Source organism: Chanodichthys erythropterus, chromosome 23 (genome assembly GCF_024489055.1).
Source record: "Chanodichthys erythropterus isolate Z2021 chromosome 23, ASM2448905v1, whole genome shotgun sequence".
NCBI lineage: Eukaryota > Metazoa > Chordata > Actinopteri > Cypriniformes > Xenocyprididae > Chanodichthys > Chanodichthys erythropterus.
The window spans coordinates 21,363,823-21,377,335 of record NC_090243.1 but is presented as its reverse complement, the minus strand read 5'-3'; the positions used below and the strand labels follow the sequence as shown (position 1 = coordinate 21,377,335).

At 37.8% G+C, this 13,513-nt stretch overlaps 1 protein-coding gene across 1 annotated transcript; it reads right to left on the bottom strand.

Annotated features, from left to right (window-relative positions):
- Window positions 1-634: 634 nt before the first annotated feature.
- On the bottom strand, window positions 635-12,708 carry LOC137013661 (myosin-7-like). Its single transcript, XM_067377630.1, has 39 exons — window positions 12,641-12,708; window positions 12,506-12,537; window positions 12,087-12,296; window positions 11,863-12,006; window positions 11,627-11,783; window positions 11,497-11,524; window positions 11,283-11,391; window positions 10,829-10,921; window positions 10,666-10,729; window positions 10,473-10,571; window positions 10,286-10,389; window positions 9,672-9,810; window positions 9,467-9,585; window positions 9,160-9,309; window positions 8,905-9,075; window positions 8,486-8,792; window positions 8,321-8,400; window positions 8,039-8,244; window positions 7,803-7,926; window positions 7,578-7,714; window positions 7,243-7,498; window positions 6,910-7,152; window positions 6,652-6,828; window positions 6,404-6,549; window positions 5,768-5,858; window positions 5,294-5,683; window positions 5,079-5,205; window positions 4,836-4,954; window positions 4,545-4,741; window positions 4,197-4,380; window positions 3,795-3,960; window positions 3,591-3,715; window positions 3,097-3,405; window positions 2,798-3,001; window positions 2,395-2,691; window positions 2,187-2,291; window positions 1,954-2,049; window positions 1,723-1,857; window positions 635-741 (listed from the first exon to the last, which is right to left on the bottom strand). The coding sequence occupies exons 3-39, from the start codon at window positions 12,282-12,284 to the stop codon at window positions 721-723; spliced, it is 5,817 nt and encodes a 1,938-aa protein (XP_067233731.1). The 5' UTR covers window positions 12,285-12,296; window positions 12,506-12,537; window positions 12,641-12,708; the 3' UTR covers window positions 635-720.
- Between the last annotated feature and the right edge of the window lie 805 nt (window positions 12,709-13,513).

Genomic DNA, 13,513 nt, shown 5'->3' with positions numbered 1-13,513 from the left:
TGCAGCTCTCAAACTCACAGCATTGTGGAGGTCACTTTAAATTAGGAATTAATATATTGCCAACATAAATTACCAGAAAGAGATTCTTTTGAATTGAGCTGAACTGTAGATTCTTAGTCTAACAATGATGGCTGCTTACAACAATAATTTATATTGACTGTAATTCAAATAATAATTCACATTCACCATTGAGATGTAATGGTCTATGTAGGCTATTATTATACGGTACTTGAATTTTCCCTGCATTTTACTGCTCTGTCAAATCTGAATAAATCTAATTTAATGGCTTTGATGGAGGCATAATAATAGATCCATGTGCACTTTAAATCATAATGCCTTAATTTAATTTCATTCCCTGAGGATGAGCTATGTCAAAACATACAGTGTAATGGTCTGTGACTTAATCTTAATCTGCATTATGTGGTTTGCAGTAGTTTGGTAAAATTGGTAAACACCCTGTATCTTTGTATGGTTGACCCTACTTCTAAAGACAAGTTAAGAACATTTTGAGTCGACTGGACAGTTTAGTCTGTGGCACATACAGTATATTTAGGCAACTGATTTACTGTCATGTTCAGGATTATGTTGGGATATTGTAGTGTTTACATTGTTAAAAAAAGACAAAAGAGGATGTGTTCATTTTCATGTCTGGTTTATTCTACAGAACTACAGAAGAGATTGTCACAGCAATCAGTGTTTAGAGAGATCCATCTAATATTTTCACTCCTCATCGGCCCCCTTCTGTCAGAAAGGAAAAACAAAATGTTAAAGGTAAGCTGATCCAGTTCAAAATGTCTTAAACTCTATACAGCTAATTGATAGTATTTTTTTCATTAGCCACATTTGTTAAATAGCGAAATGCCTTTCATCAAGTGTAGTTGTTGAATGTAGTTGCTATTCATATTCTAAAGTTGGGCTGTCACAATTCCTCGATTAAATTTGAGTACTAAATTTAAAAAAATCCTCTATTGCAATTTACCCATGTTGAGTAACCGCAAAATACTGCAAGTGGCACATTCCACGGATGAGAACTTTCACAACTTTGATGCTTTCAACTTCGATGCCTATGCTGTAAGTTTGCATTGCTTATAACGTTTATCTGGGAATGCAATTTGCACCAGATTTGTAAAGTCATTTAGAAACCTACGTCAACACAGGAGAATACAACAATATCTTTCTAAATATGCTAAATGTCCATCATGATTTCAAAATAAAATTTTAAACCCTCACTCTGAGTTTGCATGATTTAAAGTGTCCACATATTCTTGTTCAAGAAATTACAGTGGCTATAGCATTTCTATCTTAAGGGGTGGCCCAATGTTACAAATTAAATGGACATTTCAATGAAATGTTGTTTGGCCAATATTAAACAAGGATTTGATCTGCTGTAAAGTATAATAATCTTCAGGCCGTTGGCACCCTCTGCAGGCCTTTTTTTATAATACATAATGGACATAAGATGATTGTGAATATTATGTATATATTTAAGCAGCATTGTTCTATAAAACCATATGATTACTTGCTTTTGATACTTTATTTAAATAAATTATTTTTGCTTCATTATTATATGTTTTTAAGTAATTTTAAAGGCTATTGTTCACCTTAGGCCTATTTTTATTACCACAAATAAAATTTCTGATTACTTAATCATCAAAATAATGACTGATTTCTCAGTTACCAAAATAATTGTTGGTGTGAAATCAACCAAATTCACTTAAGTACCTTGGATCCTGTATCACGGCTCTTGGCTCTCAGCTTGTTGACCTGAGATTCAGCAATATCAGCCCTCTCCTCTGCCTCATCCAGCTCATGCTGAAGCTTACGGAACTTGCCCAGATTGGAATTGGATTGTTCTTCCTAAAAATTACACAAACCAGCATTTGTGAAAATCAAAAGATACAATTACTGCAGAAGTCGAATCATATGATGGTACCAGTGGGGGAAAATACTCACCGCCACCTCAGAAGCTCTCTTGTAGGATTTGACCTTCAGCTGGAGTTTGTCCACCAGATCCTGCAAGCGACCCAGATTCTTTCGGTCTTCCTCAGTCTATGCAAAGCAAAAAAAAATAAATAAATAAAAAATTTAGTATATGCATTGTACATTTAAATACTGTAAGACAGCACTTTATGTACATAATCAAATCAACCAGGGGCAAAATAGTTGGGAGGCAAAATTTTTCCTACCTGGTAGGTGAGCTCCTTGATGCGTCTCTCATATTTACGAATCCCCTTGATAGAGTCACTGGCCTTTCTCTGTTCTAACTCCACCTCACTTTCCAACTCTCTCACCTATCAGATGTGTAACAATTTTAGTATAAAAATTTTAAAGTTTAAAATAAGCAGTTTACAGGAAAACACTGTATACTGGTTTCTAAAAACATCAGCAACTTACCCTGACTTCCAGTTTCTGGACCTGCTTCTTGCCACCCTTCATGGCGATCTGCTCAGCTTCATCCAGACGGTGCTGCAGGTCTTTTATGGTCTGCTCCATGTTCTTCTTCATGCGCTCCAGATGAGCACTGGTGTCCTGCTCCTTCTTCAGCTCCTCAGCCATCATGGCAGCATCAGTGATGGCCTTCTTGGCTTTTTCCTCAGCATTCCTGCACTCCTGCACTGCCTCCTCAACCTCAGTCTGAAGGTGAGTATTATCTCCCTCCAGCTTCTTCTTCTGATTCAGCAGGCTGGTGTTCTGAACATAGACAATATTGACATTCATGTAGTTTCTAGTTGAAATTGTATACTAATTGAGGTTTTAATGGTTTTACTTGTGTTTGTCAAATGCAAATGTGTCATACCTGAGAATGCAGGAGCTGAACTCTCTCACTGACATCCAGCAGTTCCTGCTCAGCCAGTTTCCTTCCTCTCTCAGTCTGTTCCACCAGGGATCTCAGCTCATCCAGTTCAGCCTGCAGCAGATTGTTGCGTCTCTCCACAATGGCAAAGTTCTCTTTGAGATCATCATTACCACGAAGAGCATCATCTAGTTGCAGTTGGGCATCCTGTAAAGTACACGTTTTATAAATGAAAAGACTGAAGAACTATATTGGATTTCACCTAAGCATCAAAAAAATCTTGATTTTAGGATTCGTCATACTTTGAGATGTCCATGAAGTCCCTTGAGTTGCTTCTGGGCTTCTGATGCCTGTCTGTTAGCCTGGCTGAGCTGAATCTCCATCTCATTGAGGTCTCCCTCCATCTTCTTCTTCAGTCTGAGAGCTTCATTCCTGCTGCGAGTCTCTGATTCCAGTGAGCTCTGCAGGGTATCCACCATTCTCTGCTGGTTCCTCTTGGCCTGCTCCATCTCTTCATCTTTCTCTGTCAGCTTACGTTCAATTTCAGCTTTGACCTGATTGAACTCCAGCTGAGCTCTAAGTATCTTGCCTTCCTCGTGTTCAAGGGAACCCTATGAAGAGTAAAATGGTTGTTTGTTATTCCTGAGACTTAAAGTTTTGTTTAGCCTTGTGTTTTGGGGTGCGAGGTTACTTCCCTTAAAATAATCTGGAATGATCAATTGCCTTAATAGCTTGATTTAAATCAGAGAGTTGTCAAATGAATAAGAATTTTGGGGGGAAATTGTTCTTCTTTTACCTCAGCCTCCTCCAGAGCAGTTTGTATCTCTTGTTTCTCCTGCTCCAGTTGTTTTCGTTGTTTCTCCAGCTCATGAATACTCTTCCCAGTCTCACCAAGTTGCTCAGTGAGGTCAGAAATTTCCTCTGTGCAATAGAAATAACATGTGAGCTCACAAGTACAAGCAATTAAAGTAATGGTTTGGAGTTGTAAAACCACTCTTACCTTGGAGATTCTTGTTCTCCCTCTTCATGCTCTCCAGGTGGTCCAATGACTCCTCATATGAGTTTTTCAATTTAAAGAGTTCAGTGCTCAGAGATCTGGCTTCTTTTTGAGCACTTTCCAGTTCAGTTTGGGACTCCTCATACTTCTGCTTCCACTCAGCCAGGACCTGGTTAAATTAAACAAGGCCAAATGGCCAATGAGAGCAGTGGAGTTTTGGTAAAGTGGTTTTGTAGTAAAGAATAGACCCTAAAGAACTAGACCCAATCTATATTTAAAAACCTGTTTACTATCAATTTAAAATTGAACATTTTTGATGCTATTTGGTATTTTACATGGTATTTTGTTTTGTAAATATATGGCTAATTTTTTCAGCTAATGACAAAATGTACTTTCTCTCCTTACTTTATCAAAGTTTCTTTGCTTCTTGTCCAGAGCAGCAGCAGCAGCATTGGATCTCTCCACATCCACCATGAGATCTTCAATCTCATTCTGCAGCCTGTGCTTGGTCTTCTCAAGAGAGGAGCATTTAGCATTAACAGCTTCCACAGCTTCTTCTGCATCTTGGAGACGCTGAGTCAGTTTCTTCCTGTAATAAGCAAAATACAAAATATATCAAACATCTGAAGCATCATTCATTAAACTGTATTTGAATGTGTTTAATACGCCAAAAAATATAGCAGAAAATTCAGAAAAGTGTCTCATCACTAAAGACTGAACTCTTTTAACATTTAAATATTGTTTGTTTCATACTTGGCATCCTCCAGCTCCTCAGTCCTCTGGATGGCATCAGTTTCATACTTGGTTCTCCACTGAGCCACTTCAGAGTTTGCCTTGGACATACTGCGCTGCAGCTCAGCCTTGGCTTCTTGCTCCTCCTCATATTGCTCCCTCAGCAGATCAGAATCATGTCGAGCAGACTGAACTGCATGGGCCAGGGCATTCTTAGCCTGAAGACAAACAAATATTTGGGGCCAGTTCATTGCAATAGTGAATTTTTATGTCTTTAGCAAAAATTTTAGACTTGGAAGGATTTCTGAAAACCTTGATTTCTTCTTCTAGCTGTCTCTTGAGGTCTTCAATTTGCTGAGTGTTGGACTGCTTGCCTCTGGTCAACTGAGTCACCAGGGAGTCTTTCTCCTCAAACTGTCTGGCAAGTTCACCTAAAATGAAATATTAAAAAATACTGACTTTTTTCCATTTATCATTATAGTACAGCTGGTAACATAACACAATATATATATATATATATATATATTTTTTTTTTTTTTTTTTTTTTTTTTTTACCATTTTCAGTTTGCAGCTTGGCTTTTTGCATGGCGAAATCATTGATTGTGCGCTGACCTTCCTCAGCCTTGGTTCTGTACTCACTCATCTGGTCTTCCAGAGTTCTGCACATTTTCTCCAGGTTTATCTTGAGGATAAATTATGTCATAATTGATTGTTTTCTTTGACTGACAACACATACGTTATAGACTCTCTGCATAATTTCTCTCACTCACCTTTGCCTTTACAAGCTGCTCCATGTTGGAGACCACATCATCCAGTTCCAGTCTGAGTTCACTCTTCTCTTTCTCCAGCTTCTGCTTCACTCTCTGGAGGTTGTCAATCTGCTCTCCCAGATCAGCCACACTGTCTGCATGTTTCTTCCTCAGTGTAGCTGCAGTGGCCTCATGTTGCAGAGTGGCCTCTTCAAGGTCTCTGCGCACTTTCTGGAACTCAGCTTCACGTTTCTTGTTCATCTCAATCTGAGAAGCAGTGGCTCCACCAGCCTCCTCCAGCCTCTCACTGATCTCCTCCAGTTCTCTGGACAGATCAGCTCTCTGTTTCTCAACTTTAGCACGAGCAGCTCTCTCAGCCTCTAGCTCTTCCTCAAGCTCTTCAATTCTGGCCTGGTAATGTGCATAAATGCAAAATTAAGATTAAAATTCAAAAACTATCCAAGTGTTTAACTTATTAAGATATTTAAAGTTTACCTGCAACTCTTTCAGTTTTTTCTGGAGTTGGGACTCCAAAGCTTGTGCATCTTCAATCTTGCTATTGAGCTGGCTTATTTCAAAGTCTTTCCTGCCATCGGATAATCAAACAGCATTAACTAACAATGAACAATACATTTGTTACAGTTTTATTATACTTTGTTAACATTAATTAATAAAAATAAAAAAATTTTGTTTGCTTGCTTCAGCTCAGGCTCATTTAATAATATTAACAGTATTAATAATATAACATTTTTAATAATGTGTTAGTGATTATATAAATTATTACAAGTATTTTTTCATTATTAGTTCATGTTAAATAATGTAGTTAACTAAAGTCAAATGTAACCTTTTTGTAAAGCACTGGTCTCATATTCAATTCCTGGAGGGCCATAGATCTGCACAGTTTAAGTCCAACTAGCTCCAACTCAGACCTGCTTGGAAGTTGCTTGGAAGTTTCTAGTAATCCTGAAGACCTTGATTAGTAGGTGTGTTTAATTAGGGTTGGATCAAAACTGTGAGGAACACGAGCTGTGGCCCTCCAGGAATTGAGTTTGACACCACTGTTGTAAAGTGTACCAAATATCTTTTAATATTAACATTTTGTTTTATTTTGTAAATTATGAAATATATTACTTCTTTAGTCGCTCATCTGTCTGCTGCTTTTCATTTTCCAAATCCATCACATTCTCTTGAGTCAACTTCAAGTCACCCTCAAGCTTTCTTTTAGCTCTCTCAAGATCCATGCGAATTTTCTTTTCTTGTTCCAGAGAACCTTCAAGCTAAATTTCATCCAAAAAATATAAAATGTTTAAACAATTATTAAAGAAAAATGTAATTCTCATTTTCATTTTAATTCTAGTGTTATGTTATCTGGCTCTTACATCATCCACTTGTTGCTCCAGCTTGGCTTTGGCTTTGGTAAGTGTGTTGACTTTGTCTTCCTCACTCTGGAGGTCATCCAGCGTTTGCTGATGGGCCTCCTGCAGAGCTTTCTTCTCCTTGGTCAGCTTAGCGATGATCTCGTCCAAAGCTGCCATCTCTTCTGTAAGGTTTTTAACCTGTAGAAATGTGTCATTATATGAATGGACACTTAACACACCATTCTTGCATCACTAACAGGTTTGGTGTTGAAAACTGACCTTGTTCTCAGTGGCATGTTTCTCTTTCTCCACTTTGGCCAGAGTGAGCTCAAGATCATCAATGTCCTTCTTGAGCTCAGAACATTCATCCTCCAGCTTTCGTTTCTTTGCAGTCAGCTCAGCATTCATTTCATCTTCATCCTCCAGTCTCTCAGTCAGCTCTTTGACTTTGGCCTCAAACTGGATCTTGCTCTTGATCAGACCCTCACATCTCTCCTCGGCATCTATAAGATTATCTTGCTCCTATCAACATGAAAAAAGAAGAAAATGAAAACTTGTTTTGTTTTCTGACTTGTGAAAATGTGAAAAGTGCAGAATTGTATGTGAACTTACAGACTGCATTGAAAGCTGCAGGTCATTCTTCTCTTGGAGAAGGGAAACCATCTTTTCCTCAAGCTCCTTTCTGCGGGCTTCAGACTTGGCGTAAGCCTCCTTCAACTTGATGAATTCCTCCTTCATATTGGCCATCTCTTTCTCAGATTCTGCACTTTTCAGCAGAGGCTTGATCTTGAAGTAGAGCTTCATCCAGGGCCAATTCTTGACCCCCATGAAAGCACGTACATTCCACTGGATCACCAACAAAGCATCTCTGTAAATATTCAATTATAAAAGTTCAATTATAAAATGTAACTTAGAGAATGTTAAAGACTGAAGAGCTAAAATCTAACCTTCTATCCACAATTTTCTGGAACTCATCTCTTGATAGAAAACCACGAGACATGGACTGAATTCCAGTTATAATAAGTGCAAGACGGTCATCTCGCATCTCTTCAAGACCACCCAGAAGACCAGCCTTAAAAAAGACCTGAAAATAGTAGAAAATAAAGAATTTTCAGTCAAAAAGGATGACAGATGACAGTGGCTTTGGAAAAAGTTTGTTAATATAAAAATACCTTAGTATGTCCTAACTTGTACTGTTCGTGATCGATGTCCAGAGAGCCCAGAAGTTTTTCTGCACCCTTCTTGTTATCAATGAACTGTCCCTCAGGGATAGCAGCAGGATTTAGGATGCGGTAGCTACCAAACCCCCCCGCAAAAAAACAATTACTTTTATATGTCTATTATATTTCTATTTCTAGAAAATGCTAAAATTTGCAAACAGAGTTGAAATTAAGCAACTCATACTAACCGTTGTTTAAAATCTCCATACAGGATCCTGTTGGGGAATCCCTTTCTGCAGATCCTAATGCCCTCCAGCACACCGTTACAGCGCAGCTGGTGCATGACCAGAGGATTTTCCATCGCCCCAGGAGTCTTAGTCTCATTGGGAATGAGGCAGCGCACAAAGTGAGGGTGAGTTGACCTCAAGTTGGTCATCAGCTTGTTCAAGTTCTCCTGTTGGTAGACCATAGAGGATTTAGATTTATATGCAGTTAAACCTTGGAAGATGAAATTGTGTATTATTTTATACCCTATGAAGGGCTGACACTGTCTGGAAGGAAGAACCCTTCTTTTTGGCACCTTTGGCAGCCTTACCGCCAGAATCTGCAGCTGTGAAATAAATGATTTTTGTTACTATTAAACAACAAAAGTAGTGCTTATTTATTTTTCATGTCACACTTCAGTGTGTACTTACCATCATCAGTAGCGAAATTAGCAAACAGAATAGACAACACCTTAAGAGTTGACTTCTGAAAATACCCTACAACTGTCTCATTGAGAGGGTCCTTGTTCTTCACCAGCCAGTTTGAAATATTGTAGTCGACTGTGCCAGCATAGTGAACGAGGGCAAAATGGGCCTCTGGTTTACCCTTGACAATCCTAGGCTTCTGGAAGTTTGGATTTTTCCCCAAATGGTTGTCATAAAGCTTAGCTTTAAACGTTGCATCACTGGCTTTTGGGAACATGCACTCCTCTTCAAGGATGGACATGATACCCATGGGCTACAATGAATTGTAGATTGTGACAGTCAATATATCAGTTGCCATAAAAGTTAATAATCAAAAGTAGAATTTTTCCCCTCACAGTATAATCATCAACTTGATATTCACCCACCTTCTCAATAAGCTCAATACAAGCCGCCAAGTCCATGCCAAAGTCAATAAACACCCACTCAATGCCCTCCTTCTTGTATTCTTCTTGCTCCAGCACAAACATGTGGTGGTTAAAGAACTGCTGCAACTTCTCATTAGTGAAGTTGATGCACAGCTGCTCAAAGGTGTTGGACTGCAGGTGGAATATATTGCATAATCACAATGGTGCTTATTTGATTTGTTCTTGAATAGCAATAAACAGTTGATTTCAGCTTACTTCAAATATTTCAAATCCAGCAATGTCAAGCACACCAATGAAGTACTGGCGAGGCTGTTTGGTGGCCAGGGATTGGTTGATTCTCACCACCATCCAGAGGAACATCTTCTCGTACACTGACTTTGCCAGAGCACCAATAGAGTAGTACACCTGATAAAGAAAAGATTGAATTTTGCAGAATTTGACACATTGCAAACTAGAAAGCAATTTTTCAGAGACATGAAAAATTTTGTTTGTATGCCTTGGAAAGTGAAATTATGATGCTGAAAACTCTAATTCCTATTAGATTATTATTTTCATGCATTACCTGCTGGACATTTTGTCCCTTGGTGACCCACTCATTTCCTACTTTGACTCTTGGGTGGCACAAACCCTTGATCAAGTCAGCTGAATTTAGGCCCATCAGATATGAGATTTTGTCAGCATCTACATGGTAAAAAAGAATATGCTATGACTTTATATTCAACATGTCTTTTTCCCTTTATGAAGCTGAGATTCCAAGTTATACTGACCCTCAGTCCCATCAGCCTCGGCCTGTTCCTCTCTTTGCTTCTGTTTGAACTTCAGGTTGCCGAAGTGCATGACAGAACCAGTCAGCTTGTAGATGCTGTTCTTCTCTTCATGGGTGAAGCCCAACACATCAAATGCTTCCTACAGCAAATGTACAGAACATGTTGAATTTCATGGCAAATGTTTCATATTCTACTTTTTGGCAAGTACATTAAAAGTCTTTCTTTATAAAGATTAGACCGGCCAAGAGAATCCGTTATTATACTGAAGTCTTTCTATACCTGTATGACTTAATTTCTTCTGTGGAACACGAAAGGAGAGTGTGTTCACGTGTTCTTTTCCCCACACAATCACAGGGCTTCAGAAAAACAAGATGTGTGGACCTTTTATGGACCTTTTATTTATGCATACTTATTGAGAGCCCATGATCATTATATGCTTTAATTATATGGAAACCAGCAAAGAAATGATCAATTTATGTTCCACAGCAGAAACGCAGGTATACAGGTTGTCAAAAGTGCTAATGATGTCTAAATTGCAAATGCTGGGTGGACTATTTCTTATGGTATTTCATAAACTTGTATTGTATATTGCCTATGTTTTAACAAACACCCACGTCAGTGGCTACGAGCTCGTCACCGTCATCAATAGAAGCCACTTGTGTCTCTCCTTGGGAGATGAAGGCGTAGTCATAGGGGTTGTTGGTGATGAGCAGCATCTCTAAGGAGAAATGAGAACATAGATCAGAAAAGACTCTTCTAATTAGAGATGGCAGTGTTAATAGATATAATGGGTAATTTTACCCAGCAGTTCTGGTCTTCTCTGGGACAAAATCTGATAGAAGATGTGATAGTCTCTCTCAGCCTTGAGCTGAAAAGTGACCCGAGACTTCTCCAGCAGATCTAAATGAATTAATAAATAGATGAACATTAATACAGTTAGACATTTCATCAATGTGTGATTTATTGGAATGATGTTCAGTAGAAAAGTACTTACAAGTCTCAATATCAGCAGAAGCTAACTTTCCACTGTGACCAAAATGGATACGAATAAATTTACCCTTTAAATAAAGCAATACATAATACAATACATAATATGCTCATATAAAATATCATGGAAACCAGTATAGAATAGCAAAACCAATGTAAACCCCACTTACAAATCTGGAGGAGTTGTCATTTCTGATGGTCTTGGCATTACCGAAAGCCTCCAGAGCAGGATTACACTGGATGATTTGATCCTCCAGAGTTCCCTGAGAATCATATTTAAAAAAAAAAGTGTGTAAAACGATTGATGTACCTACTTTTCAGTTAACAGCCATGCATATTTTTAGACATTATGTAGTCTTATAATAATAATAATAATAATAATCCATACAGAATCTAAGTCACAGTAGAAAAATAATTGGGAAAACAAAAATGTTGTTGTTTGTTTATGTGTAAATGCATTGCAATATTGTACAAGTAAGGGAGTATCAAATTATGACAATTTGTGACTCCAATATTTAATATATGAAGACATTAATTTGGTTAAAAAAAAGAAGTATGTTTTGCTATATAGAAGGTATATTCATTCATCCATAATGAGCCATTTTTTGGGGGGAAATTAAGCACCTTTTTCTCCTGTGATGGGTCCTTCTTGCCGGTCGTTGCTGCTGCAATACTCGCAAAGTACTGGATCACTTTTTTAGTGTTCACAGTCTTTCCGGCACCGGATTCTCCACTTAGAATAAAAATTAAAGTTAATTAAAAGGCTGATAAAATGCAGCATAAATAAATATTGGTGAAAGAAGGAGTATTTTGAAATGTCATAATATGTATTACGTACGTGATCAAGACAGACTGGTTTTCTCTATCTGTGAGAAAATAAAATATAAGAATCTTATCATTTGAAATTGCATTAGAAATCTAAAAAAAAAAGACAAATTAGAAGAAAAAATTACAAGTAAAATCATCACCTGACAACATGTACTGGTAGGCATTGTCAGAGATGGAAAAGATGTGTGGAGGGGCCTCATTTCGTTTCTTTCCTCTGTAGGCATTGACGACTTCCTGGTTGTACACTGGCAAAAACTTGTAGGGATTCACAGTGACACAGAAGAGCCCAGAGTAGGTCTGTAAGAGATTCACAGAAGGATTAGATCTGCTCATGCAAGATAAAGAGAATGTGTGAGTGTTTTAAGACTCGACTCACATAGATCATCCAGGCTGCGTAACGCTCTTTGAGGTTAAACAGCACAGCGGGCTCGTGCAGGAAGGTGAACATCACCATGTCCTCAATTTTATCGAACTTTGGTGGGTTCTGAGGGTGAACATCAACTTCCTTCACAGTTACTGTCTGTGGGAACACAAAAATGTTTTGACAGTCATACTGTATTTCTATCTACAATCTAACACAGTGCAGAGATCAGATCTTACCTTCCCAAATTCAGTGTCAGCAGTGACTTTGCCACCGTCTCTACTGGTGATGGAGGCTTTGACATATTCAACCTCAGGGTCGGGCACAAAGCACTCTTTCTTCATGTCAAAGGGGCGAGTTTGGGCCTCCAGACGCTCCTTGTCTGACTTTCGTAAGAACGGAGCAGCTGCCCCGAACTCTGACATCACATCCGCCATTGTTCAGTCAGACTGAGCCAAAGATGACAAAATTCTCAGAACTTGTTCACAATTTAAAAATCTATTGTAAAAATAATAAATTAAATATAATTATTTAGAAATATAAAAATATAAAATTATTTATTGGGCTTTCAACAGAAATTATTGCATTCAAAAAGAAAATGTTGCATAAATACACACACACGTATACACAATGTGTTGACCCAATGTTTATGCCTTACCAGATGAAATCAAACCCAAGAAAGTCAAAGTCCTTTCAAAAAAAAAAAAGGAAAGAAACATCATTAATGAGAAGTCATCTTATTCTATTGTTCAATCCTCATGAACAATTTAATCTAAATTGTGTGTCCTCTTACCTTTAGATGGCACAATGATGTGAGCTTGCAGTATTGTGCTGTAAGGTATCTCTTTATATAGAGGCACAATGACTGTGACGTTGACACAAATCTGTATTTGGTTCGGGTCACTTGTGTGTGCAGCTCTTTTTGGGTGCCTGAAAAAATCTTTGTGTGAGTAGTTTAGTATCTGATGTGTGGAAAGATCAGAAAGGATCTAAATCACAATGGTGCTATTTTTGTCCCATATGTTTATCTTCTTTTTTAAAGATATCAGATCTTGGCTAAAGTTTTTTATATTGAATTTACACCTTCACTTCCATATTTTCTAGTTAGTTTCATATGCCAAATTCACAACATGTCTGTTTTTTTTATATATTTTTTTTATTTAATGTACGTAATGTATTATAGAGGTGGAGATAAATAAAATTGCTCAATTGACAGATTCCAGCAAAATGTGCTATGATGCTTTTCTAGAAATGTATGTCACTGGGAATTTCACAGGTTTATCTTTGTGCTCAAGGATCAAGACAAGGTAACAATGCCTCATGAGCAAGACGACTGTCATGGAACAATAAAATTGTCTGTAGACAGCTGTAATGGTAACAATGAATGTCTGCACTTGCGACCTTTTGTTCTCGCTTAATGCAGAGACAGCTGCAACTCTTGCTTGTTCTTGTTTGTTGCTATGACCTTTCTTGTCTTCCCAATGCTATATCCATCATTTGTGTTTTACAGGATCATTTTCAGTCATAAAATGATCTGAAACAGCTTCATTCATGTTCATCAATATCCACCCCATTCTTTCTTCAAAAAGATATTCCAGCTTAACAAAGATTCCCAAAACAGATTCTGTAAGATACAAAATATAATTTCTATGTTTACAGAAGTTAA